Below are 22,627 nucleotides of genomic sequence, written 5' to 3'. Positions count from 1 at the left end.
ACAACTGCAACACCTCAATTCTTTTCTTTTTCACTCATCCAGTTGTAGATTTGCTGCTTGGGATCATTGTTCTGTTGCATTACCCAATTCTTCCCAAGCTTTAGCTGTTGGACAGATGGCCTCACGTTTGAAATTGAAATACTTTGGTATGTAAAAGGAGTTTATGGTCCATCCAATGACTGTAAGCCATCTAAGTCCTGCAGTTGCAAAACAACCCAAATCACTCCACTGCCATGCTTGACAGCTGGTATGAGGTATTTGTGCTGATATGCTGTGTTTGTTTTTTGCCAAATGTAAGGTTTTATCTATCCATCCATCCATTTTCTTCTGCTTGTCCGGCCAGGTCGCAGGGGCAGCAGCCCAAGCAGAGAAGCCCAGACCTCCCTCTCCCCAGCCACCTCCTCCAGCTTATCTGGGGGAACACCAAGGCGTTCCCAGGCCAGCCGAGAAATATAATCTCCCCAGCAAGTCCTGGGCCTCCTCCCGGTGGGACATGCCCAGAAAACCTTGCTCAGGAGGCGCACAGGGGGCATCCTTGTTAGATGAATTTCTCCGTGAATCGCTACCTTATCGTGGTGGAGGAGTTTGTGTGTCCCAGGGATCCCAGGGGCTATGTTGTCTGGGGGCTTTTGCCCCCTGGTAGGGTGTGACCAGACAAAGAGCGATTCAGCAGACCCCCATGAAAAGACCATCGAGGCAACAATTCACCCAGCCCAGGATAGGGTTACCGGGGCCACGCCCTGGAGCCAGGCCCGGGGAGGGTGCCTGGGGGTGAGCGTCTGGTGGCCGGGCCTTAGTCCATGGGGCCCGGCTGGGCACAGCCCAAAAAAGGGACATGGGCCCATCTCCCTGCAGGCCCACCACCCGCAGGAGGCACCGTAGGGATTGGGTGCAATGTGAGTTGGGCGGCGGCCGGGAGCAGAGGCCCTGGCGGACCGATCCCCAGCTACCAAGACTGTAAGGTTTTATATTAAGGCTAAACATCTCCGTGTGCTTATGCATTGATAGTTGATCTCAATATACAATGACATGTCACAGAAATCAATCCGTGACATATATGTTGTGCAACTACATGTTTTGCTGATTTTTCAATCTTAGTGCCACAAATGCAAATAAAAAAAGTGATGTCAACCGTTTTCCTGTTGACACTGTATGCATTTATCCAACCTCCTATTTTAACACTAGAACACTAAACTTGTTAACCTTTTCAACCTACAGGAACATATCAGTTTGGAAACTAAGAGGATTACACAAGCGGAATATATTTAACACTACCATCACAGGTGAAAAAGCTTTTTCAAAAGCCAGTACCATCAAAGACTGCATTTGCATAAAAGCAGTGCAGTGAATTTTGGTAAAGCTTCGAGGCTTTCACTGTGAAACAGCAGCTAATGGGTAAATTTGGTTTAACTGGAGATTTGCCAATTTTCTTTAGCTTTTTTTTTTTCATTGCCAGAGTGAAGCAAAGAGGAAAGAAAGCTCTGAATGACAGTAGCTTCCACATTAAGCTGGAGAGAGAGCTCGCCCACAATCACTCTATCTTTGAGGGGTTTTCAGGTAATGAAAGCCCCAGAGGGCTAAAGACCATGTCTTTCGAATAAGTTCATACATGATGTTAATGATGCTACTAAAAATAGAGAAGGAGGGGGGGTAAAAAGACCTTTTTCGGTAGTTCGGGAGTTCACATGTGGTTGTAAAACTACACAAATGTCACCAAACAGTTTGGAGGACGTCCTCGTCTCTCGCAAAGCATTGAAAGGATCCGACTCTGCAATTTTCTCCGAGGAGCAAATGGACATAAATGTCTCTTTTAACTCTAGCTGTCCTCTAATACTGTCACAGTTCCCACTTTAATATGTGTGCTGAATCCAAAGGGAGCAAAGCAGCTTTTAGAAAAGAGATAAGGGACTCGAAGGTGGGAGATTTCTGGTTCAGCTTATTTCACTTGAAAAAGTGTTCAAGTAAATGGGTGAATTTCACTGTTGGGTGTGTTAGGAATTTGTGCTATTAAATTAGGAGAAATTAATTAGTAATCATTCATAAACTGATTTTTTCAAATCTGTTTTGAAACAAAGAAAAGGGAAGGGCAATGAGACGAGAAAGATGTGCGATTTTTGAGCCCACAGTCTCCAACACGTCAAACCACTATAGTAATGTCATTCCACATGTGCGTGTTTGACTAGCATCCCGGTCACCACATTAAGTAGCATAATATTTGCTGTTACTCTAACAGGTCAACACTGAATCAGCCCTGGTGCGGGGCTAGCTGTATCTGTGCTGCTCTAATCTTTACCTGTCTGAGTACATAAGCTATTAAAGCCCTCACAGGCCAAACTGTTTGTCTTCCAGCAGTATACGCTGGTAAACAACACCTAGATGGTGGCGGGATCCTGCACACTACAGTCCTGTCAAACCTGGCAGCATATTTACATGCAGATGTTCATTTAAAAATATCTAAGGCCTTAGAAAAAAACTAGTAAAACATGTTTTAATTATGCTTTCTTTGCTTTTAAAAAAATTTATAAATAAACAGTTCACTTTCATTTCTAATGCAACACTTTTCCATAAGACTTTTAACAGCAGATGGTGAATACACTTTCATCAGAACGAATGAAAGATGAAGGAGAGACTGAGTACAGACCATAAACAATTTACCTGGGAGCCAACATTTTTTGGAGATTACAGTTTTAAAATGATGGCTGTCTGGCGCGTCGTTAAAAACAAGAAAGATTGGGTAATTATCAGGAAAAGTTATTCACGAAAAAGCAATGAAAACGACAGACCAAAACAAATCGCACCACAACAGTTTCTTCCCTCCCACGTTAGCCCACAGCTAAAAACACACACACACACAAAACAAACACAAAAAAACCCACCAGATTTTGTGCTTTGCTTGTTTAACCCTGTGACTACATTCTGTTGATTGTCCTTATGGCCGAAATGCTGCTTGCACCTACAATTATGCTCAGCACCACTCCTTAAAATGCCCATTTATCATCCTGACTGCAATACATCTCCTCAGTACAAGCCGGCATCAGCTGATTGAGAGGTTGAATAAGCAAAAAGTAAGGATAAGGATGATTTTCAGCTCATTCAAAGATTTTGAAGATTTTTCAGACCTGCCTACATTATTTTGAATGGACCTTAAATTCCAGTGAAGATTTTATAACACTACAGTAGTTACAAGCATGACTTACTCTGCTTTAAAATGCCTTTCACCTTCAGCCTTGCTCTGCAGAAGACTGTGATGTATAGGGCATGTTTAATATGGTTGCAGGGGTTTCTATCAGGAGTGTGGAAAGCGCAGCATCAGACAAAACTGTAGAAAACAGCTTAGCGTGAGCAGTGCAGATACCGTTTCCAACAGTACAATGTCTCATGTCAGATTCATTGCCTTTATAAGAAAGCTAACTTTGCTAATGGCAGCATAAATGCCTTGATAAATGGCCTGTATTTGTATAGCGCTTTTCTAGTCCCTAAGGACCCCAAAGCGCTTTACACAACCAGTCATCCACACACACACACTCACACACTGACTCTGGTGACCCAAGCTACATTGTAGCCACAGCCACCCTGGGGCGCACTGACAGAGGCGAGGCTGCCGGACACTGGCGCCACCGGGCCCTCTGACCACCACCAGTAGGCAACGGGTGAAGTGTCTTGCCCAAGGACACAACGACCGAGACTGTCCAAGCCGGGGCTCGAACCGGCAACCTTTCGATTACAAGGCGAACTCCCAACTCTTGAGCCACGATCGCCTTGCATGGTGCTAATATCTTGCTTCAGGAGCTCAGAGAACAAAGTTTTCATTTTCAGGAAGTTCACTTTCCAGCTCTGTGCTTTTTAAAACTGGATTGACTCTATGAAGGTGAGAACTGTCTCCGAAGTATTACTCTACATTGCATCACACTTAAGAAAGCAACAGCCTTATAGGATGTTGAGGAGTCTTTGCATTGTAAACTATAAACCGCAGCAGTCGGTAGGACTTTAGTAGCACTGACACATGCCTGACATTTTTGTTTTGTTTTTAGCTCTGATTCTTTCTTTTTTCTTAAACTAAACAAGAGACATAGATAACTGAAACAATAACTTTATATTTTATGCATGTCCAAAGTCCCAAATTATTAGATGGGGAAGCAGGCTGTAGAAATGGAATTATTAACAAATAAAAGAAAGAAAGAAAGAAAACAGATTAAAAATGTTTCTAAATACATTTTAAAAAGTAAAATAAAGAGTTTTACAAGTATTGGCTCTGGTTTTTATGTAAGCGTCACCTTCAGTCATCTTTTTTTTTTAATTGCTAACAGTCATCCACAAAAAAATAGGAGACATATAAAAAGAGGAGAAATCACGCAGTGCAAACAAATTCAGGCTATTTCACATAGGCCGTAAATAAACTGTCTCAGATGCAGCATTGCATTTACAGAAATGAATCTATTGTATGATTACAAAAAAGGTGACCAACTGCCATTAAGAGACAACTAGAGAAACTCAAGAACGGCACAATGAAAAAGACAGCATGGAAATCCAGAAAGGTTTTAATTATCTAAAATGGGCTAATGTAGATGATGTATGGTACATCTCAGGATTAATTGGAGTGGCTGTTTACGTGCATTTGCCTGCAGTTGTAGCTGATCCTTGTTATTTGGATCCCGGGCATTGTGTTACATCCACCCCTGTGGGTACAACTGTACCTCAGGCAACTAGTGATCACTTTAGTTAGGAGGCATGATCCTAAAATACAGCATTAGTTCCTAATTCTTGTCCAATCAACTGTAGGAGGTTTAAGATTTTCTGATGCTTCTTTTTTGCACATACCTGGCAGAAAGGTTTATATTATATAGTGTTCATTCAAATAGTCTTTTACATAGAACTATTCCAAAGAGAGTATTGGTGTATTTATCTGTGTGTGTAACACATAAAACACTAAATATGACAGTGATTTTCAGCTATAATATATACAGAGATCTAAATGTACATGGTGAAGGCTTTTTCTTGATAAACCAAACCAGTCACATTATCACTATAGGTGAGGCAAACTACAGTAGCTCTACAGTAAAATGCGGATCATATTTTACCACGCCAGGTTATCAAAATTGTGCATGATCAGCAGAAACACTAGAGCAACTGATTAAAAGAGAAAACTGACCACCACGCTCTGTAAGTTAGTTTTGAGCGCGGCCTGCAGTAACTTTCGTTGTAAATCCCTTCTACCCTGTATGAACACTTAGTGTATTGATTCAGGCCATTTAAAAAAAAGTATCTGCAGATGCTACAGAAAGGAGAGCTTGGATGCTCTGCAGTGTATCTGGTGCTCAGTGCTCATGTTGTGAGGCTGCTAGCTGGGGCAACAGATGCACCTGCTCTGCATGGCTAAGACAGGTGAAGCTGTGACCGAATATGGTTATTATTCCATCTTTGACTCCTCCTACCGTGTCTTTCCTCTCTTTTAAGTTTAACATGCTAGTGTTTAGTTACAAACTCAAGAAAGGAGTTCAGTGCAAAGCCCAGCCAGCTGAACAAGTAGACAGTTTTGCACCCATTCATTTTTAACAAGTGCTAGCAAGGCTGCACTCACCTAATCACAGATACAGTGTATGGATACAGTTACTCCTTTTAATATGGTCTGAACTGGAGGTGGTCTACTGTAATACACGGTCCTGATACAGTGTTAGTTGTCTCCCAGGTCAAAGGAAAGGCAAACCTTAGTTTGAGGTAACACAAAAGTAATCTTCAAAAACAGATTTTGCTGGTGTTTTTTTTTTTGTGGGCTGTGTGTATTAATAAAGTGGTCAACACCAATACTAAAATTAGTTATCCAAACTAATAACCAGTACAAAACCTTTGCAGTAAAGCTAAGAGGCTTTGGGGTACCGTCAAGTTCTTCTGACTCTGACCTTTCAAGTGTGGTAAGTTTAAAAGCCCACAGACTATTATTAAAGGATCTGTTATGAGATATTTTTTGTCTGTCACGGGGGTCCATTTCATTACTAGCTGCAGAATTGCAGCCAAGGGGCGCCATGCCAATATCTACCAAGAGTCTCTCAGGATCGAAAGGTGTGTTTGACTATGTCTGCCATTTCTACTTTTGAAAATATTCATAGACACAAATGATAGACATAGCGGCCTCAGAGACAGAGAAAAAAAGTATTTTAGCCAATGGTACAGTGTAATAATAAGCACCGGAGGGAACAGTGTTAAAGGTGCAGGTGTTGGAAACAGGTAATAATGATGCTCGTCTTTGTGTGGTAGCTATGTCTCACCTGCTTTCAGCAGGCATTTTATGCCTGTTTTTGGGTTGAACTCAGGCACATTGCTACAGGATGGCATTATTGTGCTTCTATGGTTCTCCCCACTGCATCCTTTGTTCAGCACAGGCACTGTCTGTGCTGTCAGGCTGATTGACTACTAAAAAGTAATGATAAAGCACAATAAAGCCAGTCCTGTGCCAGTCAAAATGTCCACAGATACCAATGTTTGCTCTCATATCCATCTTTTCTTTCTTCCCACTCCGCTCCTTTTGTTGATGTCACCCAGTTCGCACCACAACATTGCCCATATCCCCCTTGTTTCTTTATTCCTCCCTCCATCGTCCGCACTGATGAGAGCCTGCATTTTTCCCTACCCTTCCTGTCTTTTGTCCCTCCCTCGCTCCCACCATTCCCACTCCCAGGCTCCCAGCCTGCCTGCAATTGTCTCCCCTCCCCCTCCCTCGGAGCTCCATTGTGAGTGCTTGGTTCAGCAGCCTCAGCCTCTCCTGCAGTATGCAGCGAATGCCTCGTCTTTTCCTTGTGCAGCCTGAGCTAAACGCAGCACAGCCTCCCCCTTTTGGGCTCGGGGAAAACAGAGAAGTAACTGCAGGGCCCAGGCAGGAGAACAAGACTTGGACTGACCCATCTAAGGGGTGTCAGAATCCGAACGCTCGCTGACACCCATCGATTTGTTTCTTCACAGCTGAAAATCTGCTCACCTCCTCTGTCTCTGCTCTCGTACGTAGTCTTGCTCGCATCCTCTGATTTGCTTTAGGTAAACAGCAGGCACGCTGGCCGAAAAACCACGCTGACGCTGCAGTTTTCTGATAGGCTGCATAGTAACGACATGTACACCTTTGGCAAGTGCTGAGTGCGGTCATCTGATTTACAGCTTTTCTTGCAAGACCTGACACACATTCAGTAGAAGGAGAAGAAGAGCCACAGCTGGACCACACCGCACATCCTGCAAAAATGGCATCCTGAACACTTTTAACTTTTATTTTGCCATAATGACAGAGACGTTTTCAGCACTGTCATGTGAACTGTGAACATTTCTATTGCTCTGTTTCAACTGTGGCATACTTTCTGAACTTTTATACTTGTAAACGCCTCAGTTTGAGCAAAACAACAAAAATCCACCTCCCTGTGTTGATGAATTTATGTAAAACCTCCACCCTCAGGTCCAACAAAGGTTTCCACGGTGACCTTTGTTGTCTCCTAATTATCTTCATATGCAGTGTGAGAAGATTGAGATCAAATCTAAAACAGCTCAAAGTCTTGCACGCAGCTATCTGTAAAGGCAAATAAAAGCTGCATATTTGTCAGATCAAATCCAATTACATAACTGCATTTCCCATGCTGCAGGCATATTGTCACTGTTTGTCTGTAGTTGTAAGCAATACTGCAACTCAGGGGGGGAATAAACTGGCGCACAGCGAGAATTTCATTTTTTAAAACTAAAATAAATAAGAGTATGCTATGAAAGATGTCCATGGAGCACATTTGTCAGCTTTCTAAGCAGTTATATCTAGTACATTACTAATAGTTATGTGATTTTAAGTGTGACCACTTACCAAGCACTTCTTAATCTACTTCAGGCTGGCTAAATAAATCTTCTCTCCCTTACTTGCTTACATTTTTTCACAGCCAGCGTTTTCCATATTTTTTTCCTTTCTTGTTTAATTATCCATCGTGAGACAACTGTTGAATTTAATTCATCCAAGTTAATAACTGAGCTGTCATTGTAATATGGATTATTAGCACCAATCCACAGCTAGGAACAATGCTCAGCTGGGGTCACTGGGTGATGGCAGACTAAATCAGCGTTCCTTAGTAACCCATCCTCATCTAATGATAAGTTTGACCTTCCATAAAAGAGAGCAATGACAGACAGGCCCTCAGATGACTGATGTGGATATTTAAGTAACTGATTATCAGGAGGAAGATGGGGTTGTTTTTTTTCAGCTTCAGACTAGCTACCTTGAACTGGACAGTAATTTCAATGATTATTTTTTGTTGTTTATTCATTCCTCTCCTCCCTGTGGTTTCATTTGTAATGACTTTGCTGTTATATAGCATTGCTAGCTGAATATATTTAAGACTAAGAGTGCTATTTGGGTAAAACGGGACATTTGAAGACATTACCACAGACTGTGTGAAACTGACTGGAGTGACCAACCAAATAATAGCTAGAAGATAACATTCCCTACTTTGCTGATTAATAAAGCCTGAAATCCCTCCATTATCTCAACTTAATGCATTGCCTTATTTTATTACATAACAAAGGATTATTGCACTGATGCTCCAGACTCAGCAAAACAAAAACAGAATGGTGGAAAAAAATGAGTGCAGTGGTGCAGCATAATATTAGTCTACTGGTGACCATTTCTATTGATGATGCTCCGTTATATAAACAAGCTGCTTCACTGCCAGTCAATATCACATCAAATCAAACAGACTGTTGTTGTTGTTTTTTTTAAATATAAATGTATATAATGCTAGAGCTACTTTTGAAATTCACCTGAGGTGTTTTGGGGGGAAAAAGTTCCTTTTTGGCAGCTAAAGATGACAAGGAGGAGAAAGGGTAGAAACTTTAGCCTATTTATCCAATAAAAAAGAGATAAAAAAGCAACTCTTCAGCTGCTGCAGAGACACCCATAAAAAAAGCTTTGTTTAACTGTTAAGCCTGTTCCCTGCAGCACTTTCACAAACATGGAAGCCTGCTCCTGAATAATTCAGCACCCAAGGTCACGGCACAAAATAAAGAAAAAAGAAAACTCTATTTTCCTCCTGTCATGAACATGAAGAGTTTGTTGTGATCCCTTCAAACATCTATTGACTCAACTGCACAGCATAAAGCCAGGAATTAGTCCATGACTATGGGCCTGCACAAAAACAAGAAATAGTAATAGAACAGAGAGCCCTGCTCACGCCTGCATACCTGAGCAATAAGTGCAGTGGGTCAGGTGGGTTTACCATGCCTTCCCAATGATCGAGCACTCAGGACAAAGCTGATTTAGAGAAATTACCTTCCTCTGCAGCTTCATCTCATTTAATCCACTACACAGCATGCAGCCCACATTAGGGCTGAACAGCACCTCTCTCTCTCTCTCTCTCTCTCTCTCTACAGGATTAGGATTATTTGAAGTTCAGCTTTCATGACAAACAGCCCAGAAATTACTTCAACTGTTTCTCTTCATATACACTATAAACAATCACAGCAGCAAAACCGTGACTCTTAGAAACACCCATATGGGCCAATAAATCACCACTATAGCACAGGCTGTTTGCACGAGGACACAGTTTTGCAGCATTTATGAAAGATATGAGGCAACCCCCCCCCCCCCCCCATCATCTCTGTGAAGTACTGATGGTCTGCATAATGCACAAGGTGCGCAGTTGACTTGTGAGGGGAGGGGGAGGAGGAGGGACAAGCCCTGCATGTAGGCCTCCAATATGTATCCTGTGTAAGGCTATGAAGAGATATGAAGAGCATCACTCAGCCAACATCCAGTTTCAGCCGCCAATCAAACATACATAAAGCGCTCTAACACCGACTAATCAGACTGTATGGATGTATGGAAAGGGAGGTAGCCTGGATACCCCCCCCCCCACACACACACACACACACACACACACGCACCCCTTCTCTCTCTCTCTCACCCGATTTGGATGATGTTATTACCGATGATGTGCGTTCAAGGCAATGCAAGATGCGAGATATTTTGTCAGGCCAGGGCTCGCGTCGTTATGAAATCCCTCACAGCGCTGCTAGTGAGTTATAGAACAACACACGCGGCTGTGAATGACTCAAGATGGGGTTGATTATTTATTTATTTATTTATCAATCGCTGTCCCTTTCCCCCCCTCACTGAGGCATCACTAGTGTACTTCATTAACCTTCCCTTTCGATCAATATTCATCACTCCACCCTCCGGCCAGGCACGAGATCCAAGCATCGCGTCCACACTGAAATAAAACAAATCCGTCCGGCCTTACCATTCCGTGCCAGTTGATGACGATCCCAGTCCGGTGCCTGTCCTTTTCAAAACATCCCGACGGGAAACACTGCGGAGACCATTGCTGAAGGCTTCATGAAAAAAATCATTGATGTGACGAAGGAGTGAGAGGGAAAAAGGGGTCCGAAAAAGAAGACGAGAGAGAAAGGGGAAAAAGAAGCAGAGGTGGACCGAACCGAGGTTTGCTGATGCTGAATCACTCTCCCTCAGCTCACCACCTTGCAACCATTGTGCTGCAAGATGCTGGCTGTACCATTGTGGACCTCACCAGAGCAGAGAGAGAGAGAGGAGAGGGAGGGAAGAGGAGGGGCGATGGGGGGCGATGTTGCCATGGCAATCGAACAGGAGCACGTCTGACGTCAAAGCCAGGACAGAGAGGGGAGAGGGAGAGATCACATGGAAGCTGTCCCCCCGGATGGGAGGGGCGTGTTAGAGCATCTTCTCATCCCATCCTGTACCGTCCCGCTGGTGCGGTCACGCAGATCGTTGAGGATATGAGGCTCTGTTATTTCTCAGGTTTCCAGGGGCGTGTCTATGCAAATAATGTTTTTGCATTTATTGTTGTTGTTGTTTTGGGTTTTTTATTTGTTTTTTTGTTCTCGACTTTATTTACGTCTTACTTTGAAGATAAAAAATTATTTTGCAGATATTGTGTTGGTCTCATAGATAACCCAGCAGAAGAGACATAATTACAATCACGTACACATTACACTCTTCTACTTCTTCCTTCAGCTGTTCCCTTTCATTATGTTTGGTCGTCTGCATCCATCTCACATCAGCATCCTCCTTGGCCACATCAGCCCTTTGCATCTTTCCCTTCGCATGATTCTCCTCTGAGGCCTTTGTCTTCTCATTTTGCCTGGCAGCTCCATATTCAGCATCTTCTGTAAACCTATCGCTCCTCTTCTGCACATATCCAAACCATCTCAGCCTTGTCTTGCTAACTTTGTCTCCAGATTGCTTAATGTGAGGTGTCTCTCTGAGATACTCATTTTTAATTTTTCCAATCTTGTCTGTTTTCACTCCTTATAAAAACCTTAGCATCTTCAAATCTGCTGCCTCCAGCTTTTTGCTAGTGCCAACCTCTTCAAACCATACTTCATAACAGGTCTCCCTGCCGTCTTGTAAATTATCCCTTTCACTCTTGCTGCTACCCTTCTATCATCCTTGACACTTCACCTTCACCTCCTCCACCCTGTCCGCACTCTCTTTGTCACCTCTCTTGTGCACTGTGTTCATCACCTACTACTTTGTCTTTCGTCTTCACTGTTACACTATTCCTCTTCTCCCCAGTGCATACCTCCACCTCTCCAGACTCTCATCCACCTGCTCCCTACTCTCACTACAGGTCATAGTCCATGGAGACTCCTGTCTGACCTCATCTGTTAGTTTGTCCATCAGCACTGCAAACAAGAAAGCGCTCAGCGCCAATCCCTGATATAATATCACCCCCACCTTGAACCCATTGTCACTCCTTGCCCTCACCACTATCCTACGGTCCTTACACATGTCCTGCGTCACCCTCACAAACTTCTTCACACTTCTGACTTCCTCATACTGTACAACAGTTCTTCTCTTGGCACCTATCCTATCCTTTCTCTAGATCCACAAAAATATGGTGGTGTCCTTCTCTATACTTCTCCATCAGTATTTGAAATAAACATCGTAGCACCCTTTCTTGGCAATCGGTGGCTGCTGCCAGCCCTGACTACTCCACTCATCTGACCACTTCAAACAAACTACAGCCAGTTCTAAGAGTATATGCAAGGTACTACAGATACTACCAGTACAGTGTTATTTTTTTTAAAGGGATAGTTTTACACACCCAAACACATTAAACAAAGCAGCCATTTAAACTGTTTTGAGCGCTTTGTCAGCAGGTTTCCACACAGAGACTTCTGCATGGAAACCTGCATATGTAAATCAAACGGGAGAGGGACCAAAACATTGAATATTTAGCCTAAGTGAGATTTACCAGCTAAGAAGTTAAAAAAAAAAGAAGATAAGGAGATAATCACATCAATGTAATAGTCTCAGCCAGACCAACCTTGGAAAAATAGTCTGCCTCTGCCACTGGTTTGCTTTCTTAAACACTTATCTTGCATTGCTCATTTTGATAGTAGCTGATAGAATGTCTTTTCTTGTAAAAACCAACCAAGCAATCAAAAAGAAAAACAAAAAATCTCTTTCTGTCATAATTTGTCACAAATCCCCCCTGAACCAAGCTGATAAATGCACCAGCTTCACGGAAACTCAGAGGCAGTGGTTGCTGTTTTGTTTTGTTCCCAGGCTTGTGAAACCACTGAATTAACTTACTGTAATCACAAACTAGAAAAATATCAGCATAATCTGCTCTGATGCCTCTTAGTGAATTTCAGTGAGTGAGAATTCATCACTGTCAAGTACCGAGGCCAGGTTCCATAAGTTAAAAGGGATTTGACACAATATTGGGGACAATAGGGGGATTTACATGCAGAGCTTCAAAACACCAGTCTGTATACACTGACTTCTGAAGTGTCTGAGACAATTTATTGCCAAGGTTTTATTTTAACTTGACACAGATAGAGGCCCCAATTTCAAAGTAAGTGCAAAGGAGGGTCAGATTTTTTAATGCTTTCCAGCTGGAACCAAAGGCTAAACTTACTGGAAAACCACCACCCTAACAAACACACACACACACACACACACACAGACACACACACACACACACACACACACACACACACACACACACACACACAGCCAACAGTTCCAGGTGCCCCACATTCAAGATTGTCATGACAGGCATATCCAGTCTTTCAGGGTTTTACTGCAAATTGCCTCGAGGGCTCAGGCCAGTACCAATAAGGAGGTATTAAGGACAGTACAGATAGAAATAGCAGGAAGAGGAGATCTAAAATTCAGAACTCCTTACTAAGGCTTAGCAAGGACTTGCTAAGACTCTGTCCCCAGATGAGGCCTCTCTGCTCCAGGTAATGTAGAGTGATTAAAGGCTAGTCAGTCAAAGGAGACAACAGGTACACAACAGGACATTCCAACAGCTGTAACGGTTTATCATAACAATGTAACAAAAGTGGAAAATATTACATGTTTTAGAAGGAAAGCTATAACTAACTAGCTAACAAATGATTGAGTATGATTCTGAGCATCCTCAGAAATGCTTTGAATTGAAAATAAAGAGGCAATCTTATCTTCTGTCACATATTCTTTGATGGGCCTATCAGATTATTGAGGGCGTCATAATAGTTAGCCATAATGGTTAGGCATATCATGTATTAATGATTCTTGTACTGGTTTCGTTGTTCTTGTTCTCCTTTATTTATTTATTTTTTCACAACATATTTGTCTCTGTTACTGAGTTGTTGTGCTTGGTGATCTAGTGCTGATGTTGTAAGATCCCCACCAACAGACTGTTATACCTATAAATTCTGAGCATTTATAGGTATAAAAGTATGACAATTCCTACAGATAAGACTAAAAATATAAGGCATGGCAAAAATATTTGTCTTATTGCATTCAGAAATAGACTAAATATGCACCTACAGAGACATGCCCATGCAAAAAATGAAATGGTTTATATGCAATGGCATCATCTGCTGAAATGATAATACTGGTTTCAATCTACGTGGAAAATCAGTGTCAAGTAATCAAGCCTTATCACTGCAGGCAATGGCTAGTGATAATAATCATGTCTTTTAGCACTAACAGGCACAGGCAGGCAGAGATAACCCTTGGCCACAATCTGGCTACTAAGGGTTGTAATGAGGAATAAATGTCACAAGATGGCGCAAAGTAAACCACAAAAATAGCTCATCAAGACAAGAGCACCTATAGGAAGGAAGTACTCAGCAGTGAATTGCTTCCTGACTGCTTAGTTGACTCATTTTGATGTTATGGGATATACAGAAATCATGGTTAATTTTGGAATTATTTTAAACAGGAAACAGGTCGGGTCCGTCATAATTTCCCATGGTTTAAGAACTCTTTAAAAACAGCCTTTCAGTTATATTGAAATACACAGATTCACACACATACCATACATAACCCTATGGAAGTGGTGTATTTCAGAGAAATTTATCTTAAAGTAATAAAAAAAAAAACTTCGTTCTTATACAACTATTAAATGTATCTCAGTGGACAATATTTAATTTTATAAGAGCACTTTTTTAAGAAACGTCGGCGATCTGGATACATACTCTGCTTCCATGACTTGGTACTGTGTTACTATAGGAACGGCTAAATGACAGTCCCCTCGCGGAGAGCCAATAGACAGCCACAGTAAGGTGTCTGGTTACTTCCAGTCAGCCCACGCGCAAAGGGAGGGGCTGTTCCACTCCTCAGCGGTAATGGTAACTTGGCTTCTCTGGTGGTGAGAGCAGTACTGTTTAGTGGCCAACAAGCGCAGCTTCTGAGGAGTTTCAGAAGAACAGTTTTACTTTTTTTTTTCTTTTTTCATTCGCTGTGGCCAGCTTCAGTGGAAGTGGATTTTTATAGGTGACTGCTCCGCGGAAAGGTAAACCTGTTGCCTCTCCGCCTGCCTGCCTGCCTCGCCGACAGTTACGATCCAAGATGTTGCTTTGTGGATGGGATGGCGTCTGGTGCCGTTTGTATGCCCACTCATAACCTCGTCCGAGCACCAACATTTCCCTCACAGCTGATTTTGTAGCTCGTCTCGGCCGGTAAGCTTTTTTATGAACCGCTCAGAAAGTGATGTAAACAAACTTTATAGTGTCCTAGCTAACTTTAGCCAAACCGGGATAACCGAGGGATTGAGTAACTCGTGAGGAGCCTCAAATACCGGAGGTTTTATGTCTTTTCCACCTTTTTTTTTAAACTAATAACAAAACTAACATCGTCAGAACTAATAGCAGGCTGCACTGTTGATATTTAACTAATACGTCTCGACCTTAAAAGTTATGCGTCATGTCTTGTTAACTTAGTCCAGAACCCATGACAAATGGGGCATCTCTAAGCTAATCACATCGTATTGTAATCTTGCGAGGGTGGAAACACCACCTCAAGAATAGCACAAGACTGGCAGACTGACTCATTTCAAGTGATTCTACCTGGAAATTTTTGGATAATTATGAGAAATCCGAATAACATTTTAGCATATACGCTCCTTCCAAACCCTAACAAAAGGTGAAGCGGTATAGTGTTATCGGGAAAGGCAGCTTGGCCCCCCTCCCCCTTAACTTCACTGCTTTTCTGTGGTAATTAACCTAAGGTCAGAGGTCAATTTGCAGACAATATAACGATCAGGTTAGGCTGTGTGCCTGACCAGGTTTAAAGTGGCTGTAATGGGGCACCGTCAAGAAAAAGAGGAAAAAATAGGAATATAGACAGTGGGTTGGGTTTGTGTGTGTGTGCTGGGAAGAGGTGGGGGGGAGCTGGAGTGAGGTTTTTTTGCAAAACCAAGCTCTGCATGTCACTGTACTCACAGCAACCCTGTGATTAACAGAAATGGAACGGATGAGGTAGAGACCAAAATGAGAAGTGAGGGCTGTTGGTCCAGAGCTGGGCTGATATTCAACAAAATAGTCTAAGCTCTCTTTTCTGGTTCCTACCCAAGCTTTGTTCAAAACAAAAACAACCAAAAAACAAGACAAACGCCAACGCTAAGAGATGATTAACGGGACGTACTTGGAAGGTACTGGTCCCATTGCTGTAATTGTAAGCATCCCTGTTTAGACATTCATAAGTAATGTGGAAAAGCATGTCTACTGATTGTACGTCAGTCAAAAATAATGAAAACTCACCACTGGGTTTTCCCATTTTATTTAGTTGAGTCACTCCTGCTCTGCTCAGTTTCTTTCATAAGCAAGCATGAGCGGGACACAGCTGTGAATACAACAGCAGATTAATTTTCGCAGTAAGGAGCACCACATCAGCTACTTTAACAGGTAGTGAAGGTTGAGGTTTTCAAACCATAATTCTGGCTTAAAGTTGCATTTTATCACCTCAGTAGTGTGCAGCCTAGTTAGCTATGTATGAATTCTCATTGCTTGTGTCATAAGGCGTGTTCGCGAAAGATATCTTGATCAAGCCTTTCTTCAAATTCAAAACACACACACGGGTGTGTGTTTTCAATTTGAATCATGTGCTTGCAGGCTGCACTGTACAGTAAGATTCGGGGAATAGAGGTTCACTCAGAGTTTGGTACTGAATTTTCCTGGCACACAAAACCTTCAGGACGATTTTCACCTCAGTCCTGGCGCACGGTAACCCCTCTCCCCTCCCCACCACCTCTTACCAGCTTCTGTTCCAGATGTGCTTGCCAGCTGAGACCACAGGTCTGATGTTTGGAGGATATGAACACATTCCTTCTCATATCTTTATTAGTTTGTGCTTTTGGACGCAAGAGTGGAATCTGGTGCTTTTATGCCACATTGCCCCCAAAGTGCGGCTAGGCTTGTTTTCAGATGATTTTGAGCAGGGTTAGATTTTTGTTTATTGCTGAGGGATGAACTTGGAAGACAGCAGGAGAAACTGGAATTATGTGTGCTTCTGTTATTTAGCTGCAGGTGATTGTTTTCAAATCCATTTTGTGGACTGGTAGCCGTGACAGAGGAAGGTGGGAGGAAAGGAAAAGTGCAGAGTAAAGAACATTATCACGTTTCCAGGATTATTTTCTTTAAAATCCTTGTGACTGTAGCCTAGGCTTTTAAACACGAAAAGCAGCAGACTAATCTTTGTTTAGTTTCCCCCTTTTTTTTCTAGCTATGGTATGGGAATTCAGAGGAATTTCTGGGAACAAACATTTCTACACTTTGGAAAACAGAGAATGGGGCGCTGAAGTGGTGAAGGCTGTCTGCTCTCGCTGATTTGGCCCGCTGCCTTCTAAGCACCCTCAATAATGAGCAGGACCATAGTCCAATGAGAGAGAGGAGCTGGCCTGCACAGTAGCCTGAGTGAGGATAAAAAACATTCCACTGTAGGTCTCTGTTAAAATAACAAGGGCCACAAAACAATCGGGCTTCACAGCACCCACTCTCCCCATTCTCATGGGTAATGAGCAAGATGGGTAGTATCCCACTTCGCCTCCAACTTCACGCCTCCTGATGGCTAGAATGGTTAACCTGCATTCCTGCATAAGAATTTTGGCCTGCTTACTCATTAACCCTCTTCTCCAGGCTAAGATTCACTGAAAGGAAACTGTTTCACGTATTATTTTCAGAAATAAAATACAGCGCTAGAACAGGCTGGTGACCCAGTTTATAGCATATGAGTTCATAGTGCCAGACATAACAACACTGGTACACGGCTTTTCTTTTGTGATGTCTTCTTAGGGGATGGTAATGGGTTCTGTAACACTTCTATCCCCAGAGAGTTGGATTTTTCATATTATCCACTTAAATGGGATTTGCTCACAATTTGGTGCGATTTTAGACCGATGGTCTTTGACATTTCTCCAGCTGACCTAGGAGATTAAGTAAAACCCTTTTTACTCTCTCTCATCCTCACACATAGTCACCCAACAACACTCCCTCAGTTGTCGTGAAAGTTTTAGTCCAAGGTCTCTCAGTTTCCTGGTGACAAAAAGGTGGGAAAATGGATTTTCAGATGCTTTCTGCTACTGATGATATTATGTAATATGATATATCAGCCAGTGACACTGGTAAATGCCATGTTTTTGCCAGTCACCAGTACTGATATTTGGATATTTCCTATCATGTTCTTGTGATTTTTTTTTTTCTTTCTTTTTTCCCAGTTGTGAAATTTGCAATTTCATTAGACCAAATGAGGCCAAAGGTGTGGTCCAAGGGAAAGAGGAAAACACAGGTGCTTGGTGCTGGCAACACTTCAGAGCAGTAATATCATGTAATGCAGTCAAATTTCAAATGAAACATTAGGTGTAGACATGGTTGCTGTTAAGCTCCTTTTTGTGTCTTTGCCACATCTGATTGGCTGCCAACTTACGAGGCAGGGACACGATCTCGGCTGGCGGTTCTGATACAGATACGTTTTGGTTGTATGCTAATACCTGGAACTGGTTGAAAGTCTACATTTGTTTTATATTGGCATTGTTTGGTTAAAAAAATAAATACTTAACAGGGCCAAGATATATAAGATAAACTTTTTGTTCACCTGTTTACGTTGTTTACCTGATTTATTTGCTTCCATTTCATTTTAGTTCATTGTGATTGGCTTAACTGTGCCTGAATTTATGATTGCCTTAAAGACCTCCTCTCACACAATCAGTGGTATGCTGAGTTGTCCTTTGAGCAACGAGTGCAAAATAAATTCAGAACAATATGGAACTGAACAGATTGCTACCAGTGCTCAGTGCTTCCACAGATACCCGAGCTACTTCTTTGAGTCCGTGTCAGACCGATATCTGATCCAAATATGAAAGATTTTAAGCTCATTGGAAAAATGTTTTAAGTACAGTTTTTCAACAGAAGATGAAAATTAATTTAATGTGACATTACACAGTCTAGTACATGTTTTAAGTGGCTGCTGTTTGGCTGATCTTTTATTACAGTTATGCTTGTTTTCCTGTTTGGATTTCATTTCTTGACTTTTTTGGTGGGACTTTTGTGTTGAGTTCTGATTAATGAAATCTTGTCTCAAAGCTGTGATCAAGCACATCTACATACATTCACTCACTTCCACTTCAATAGGTACACTTATTGGTACTGAGCTGGACACCCTTTGTCTTGAGATCCATGTTGTTTATGCCAAATTCTAACCCGAATTTCTCAGTGTTGCAATAGAGTTCAAGACTCATCAGACCAAGCCTTACTATCTGCTCAAAGCAATCTGTGCATTCGCCTCTGACATCAACAAGGCATTTTCTTCCAGAGAACTGCTGCTCACTGGATTATTTTCTGTTTCTCACACCATTCTCTGTGGGTTGTGGAGATGGTTGTGTGGGAGAATCTGTGCAGTTTCTGAAATGATAAGGTTTTATCAGGTTGTCTTTACCACACTGGCTGAACTGGCTGAGTGTATAGTTGTCCTGTTTTTAGTGTGGACTTTTTTTCAGTTTTGTGAGAAAGGACATGGGCTACTTTACACAAGGTTTTACATTTGCTGCATATTTAAATGCTAGTTTTACATTGATGCCAGAACAAGGTAACAGGCATAGTGTGAATTAAGGCTGATGCTTGATATTGGCAGGTTATTCCTTCTTGCTGTTGTGCCCTCTGTGTGAAAGCCCCCCCCCTTTTTTTGTTATCTGAATTTTACATCTTTAAATCCTCACTACAAATGCACATTATTATTATATAAATGCAACACAGTAATGCATATTTTTAACCAAGTACACCTGCCACACCTTCTGAATCTGTTGCTTTGCCCTCGATATTTGCATATCAGGAAATATGCTGTAAAGCAACAATGCTTTACAGCTTTACAGTGACATTTTTATATCCTGGAGAAATTGCACTACAAATCAACACAACAGAGCCATTTATATGTGACACACATGCGCACGAAGTTGCAAATATGGTTGTTTATGTTTGAACTAAGTGAAATGAGTTCACAGTTTCTGCTCAGGGTAAATTAGTCTGTAAAACTGGAGCTTCCTGTTTTGCTTACATTGGTATCATTCCATCACTCGATTGGGAAGATTAGCTAGAGTTGTCAGTGCAGCACAGTAGCTGGAGAGAAAAACCAAACAAAGAAAAACTACAGATAAAAGAAGATATTCCTTGTGCCATTTTCTCATTCATTGGTTTGTAGGGTAGATTTAATGTAAATCATGTATGCAGGTTTAAACAGGGGTAAATACAGTGGTTAAATACATTGTCTTGTATTGTTGTAATATTTCGTGTTTGTAAATATTTGCTTTCTTTCTGTGTCCGGTCAGCAAGGAGAACAAATCTGTGCATTTCTTACATGAATAAATGTAGGACTATAATTCTTAAATAAATTAAAGCATTATTTCACTTTGAAGCAATATGTTTGATTAATGACTCAGTAATTGGGTGGGGAAGCTAAAAGTCTAAGGTAAATATAGCTTTGACTAAAACAGAAAGTGTAATTTTCAGATGCTCTGTTTCATGGGCTGATTTGACCGTATATTATTCCTATTGTATATCATAAGTGGGAAATATGTTCCCCCTTTTTCCACATTTATTGTTAAGCTCTATTAGTATTTATTTATTTAGTCTGTGTGCTATATAGATGTGAAATTCTGGGTTAATACCAATGTTTTATAATACCAACATGGTGAATAGTCAGTGTCAGTGCAAATAATTGTTCTCTTTGTTTATTTAGCATTTCTTAGATTTTCTTTGGCATTTAAATTGTTAAAAAAAAAGTGCACTGTTTTATTTATTTATTTATTTTTTAAATTTAGAAAATTGACATAATAACGTCAGCCAGTGACATCACTAACTGTAATCTTTTTGCTGACACGCAGACATCCGCCAACACTGGGCAGATATGGATGCCGCTACAGTTTGATAGCATGTCTGCACATCCTATTATGTTCATGTTATATCTCTTGAAAGCTTTGAGGAAATATATTTAAATGTGACGCAAAACTCACTTGGACACAAGGCTGAACTGATTAGAATTTTGGTGGTCAGTGTTTAAGGTCATCTAACAAGATGGCTAACACGTGTTTTTAAGTGCCAAATGGAAAAGGATATACAGCCCTTGGCAGATTTGGGTTTATTTATTTATTTTTTAAAATTCCATAAAAGGCAATCGCAGCCATAGCTAGTAATTTAACATGTTGTGTTGTTGCTGGCTTGTGTAAAAGAAAGCTGTACATGCAAAGTTATTCACAGATGGATCCTTTAAACAGTATCATAGAATTTGGTGGAATGTCGAAGTTATCCACATATCCAATAATATTTTAGCTTTAACTACTTCTAATATATATCTCTGAACATGACGTTTTTGGTTTTTTCCCCAATGTCCTTTTTTATATATTTATTAGCATACTACAAGAGAAAGGAACATTTTGTATTATGGATTGGATTTTTCAATACAAAAAATTTAAATTATGCCTAAATTTAAAAAGCGTGAATTAAAAATTAAAATTCACTTTCATTTGCCTCTTGTAAGGCATCTTAGAAGTGCCAAAAAGTACAATTACTTCATTCAAGAAGAATCCTGCTAACAACCAGTAATGCTAACTATGCACCTTGTACCAGCCTGTATGTTGTTGTATAGTGTGTGAGATACTGTGGTGTGAAGTCTCAACAGGTGAGTAAAAGTCTAATTATTCTGTATGTTTACATAATCTATCGATTGTTTCAGTCCTTTCTCAGCTTATGATCTTGACAATATGTAGGTTAGTCTTTTTGAAATAATTGTCTAAAATCTAGCAAATGATAACAAATTTTAATCTTCAGGTAAAAGAGCTCCAATTAAAGTTTTAAGAATTATTATAGCTGGGTAAACAGTCAAAAACCCAACGGTATTTAAGTTACAACAGTTACATCTTAAATTTATTAAAAATGTATTAAAAGGTCCTCGAAGTCTGTAAATTGTTGGAACATGAAGTCGTCCTCTGGGAATGTGAAAAATGAGTTTTCTGGAAGCTGCTGACTTTCAAGAAATGCAAGTTGTCTTTTGTCTTGCATTGGCAGAAATATGGAGTAACAAAAACTTATGGCGGATGCTCTTGTAAAACAGATGACTGAAAATGCACCTTCCCCCTCTGCATACCGTGCAGAAAAACATCTTAAGGCACACACTTGTTGACACAGAGGAAAAGGAATAAAGGAATAAAACATACACACAGGGACCATAGACCGTCCAGTTGACTGTGAAAGACAGTCTAAAGTAGATTGGTGGCAAACTAAGATGCTCATTTGCAACATTTAGGATGGATATATATAAAAAAAAAAAAATTTTGGTCAACCAATCTTTCTTGTGCATGTGTGTACTTGTGTTTGAGGAAGTTGGTGGATTAAGTGATTTCCCACATGCTTCTGTAGAGTCCACTCACTGTGAGTGGGCATGCTCACTCTTGACAGGGACAGATAGAAGCACATTAACAAGAACACATGACAAAACAAACCTATAAATTCACACTTCACATGCCTAACATATGAAATATGCATAGACTTTATTTGACCTTTGTCATTTTACATGTGTGGGAACGAGCCTCAGCTTCAAATAGAGATGCTTGTTTTCACTGAGGTATGGAAATGTAGCTTGAAATCTGCTGGACTGTGAAGCGCTTTTGCTTTTGTTAGAAGTATAGAAAGTGTCCTTTTTTTCGTAACCTTTGGTTCTTGCATAACACCAGCTCTCAGAGTAGCATGAGTGAAATGTCTCACTATGGGACTTGCCTTTAAGGTAGATTATTTAGTTACTCATGTATTTAGTCACTGAGTTTTGATAACTTTGAATTTGAGAGCACCAAATCCATTTTAGGTGAATTAGATTGAA

The 22,627-nt window shown here is 41.0% G+C and overlaps 2 protein-coding genes across 5 annotated transcripts in view; one reads left to right on the top strand and one right to left on the bottom strand.

Annotated features, from left to right (window-relative positions):
- Nucleotides 1-10,586, bottom strand: part of mapk10 (mitogen-activated protein kinase 10) — a 36,161-nt gene extending 25,575 nt beyond the window's left edge. For 2 of the 4 annotated variants that reach the window (XM_005720332.1, XM_005720333.1), the window contains exon 1: nt 10,251-10,584. In XM_005720332.1, coding sequence (XP_005720389.1) covers nt 10,251-10,253 — 3 coding nt within the window. In that variant the 5' untranslated portion in view covers nt 10,254-10,584. Of the gene's footprint in view, nt 1-10,250 lie in introns of all 4 variants that reach the window. The other 2 variants (XM_005720331.1, XM_013910210.1) reach the window with 2 other exon arrangements.
- A 3,941-nt stretch (nt 10,587-14,527) lies between these two features.
- Nucleotides 14,528-22,627, top strand: part of ptpn13 (protein tyrosine phosphatase non-receptor type 13) — a 48,880-nt gene continuing 40,780 nt past the window's right edge. The window contains exon 1 of the mRNA XM_013909679.1: nt 14,528-14,949. The gene's annotated coding sequence lies outside the window, so the exon portion shown is untranslated. The remainder of the gene's footprint in view (nt 14,950-22,627) is intronic.

This window comes from Pundamilia nyererei, unplaced genomic scaffold, assembly GCF_000239375.1.
Source record: "Pundamilia nyererei isolate P.nyererei 1_Seehausen unplaced genomic scaffold, PunNye1.0 scaffold00002, whole genome shotgun sequence".
In the NCBI taxonomy this organism is placed as follows: Eukaryota; Metazoa; Chordata; class Actinopteri; order Cichliformes; family Cichlidae; genus Pundamilia; species Pundamilia nyererei.
Note: the sequence above shows the minus strand (reverse complement) of the source record. Positions and strands in the feature narration are given on the sequence as shown.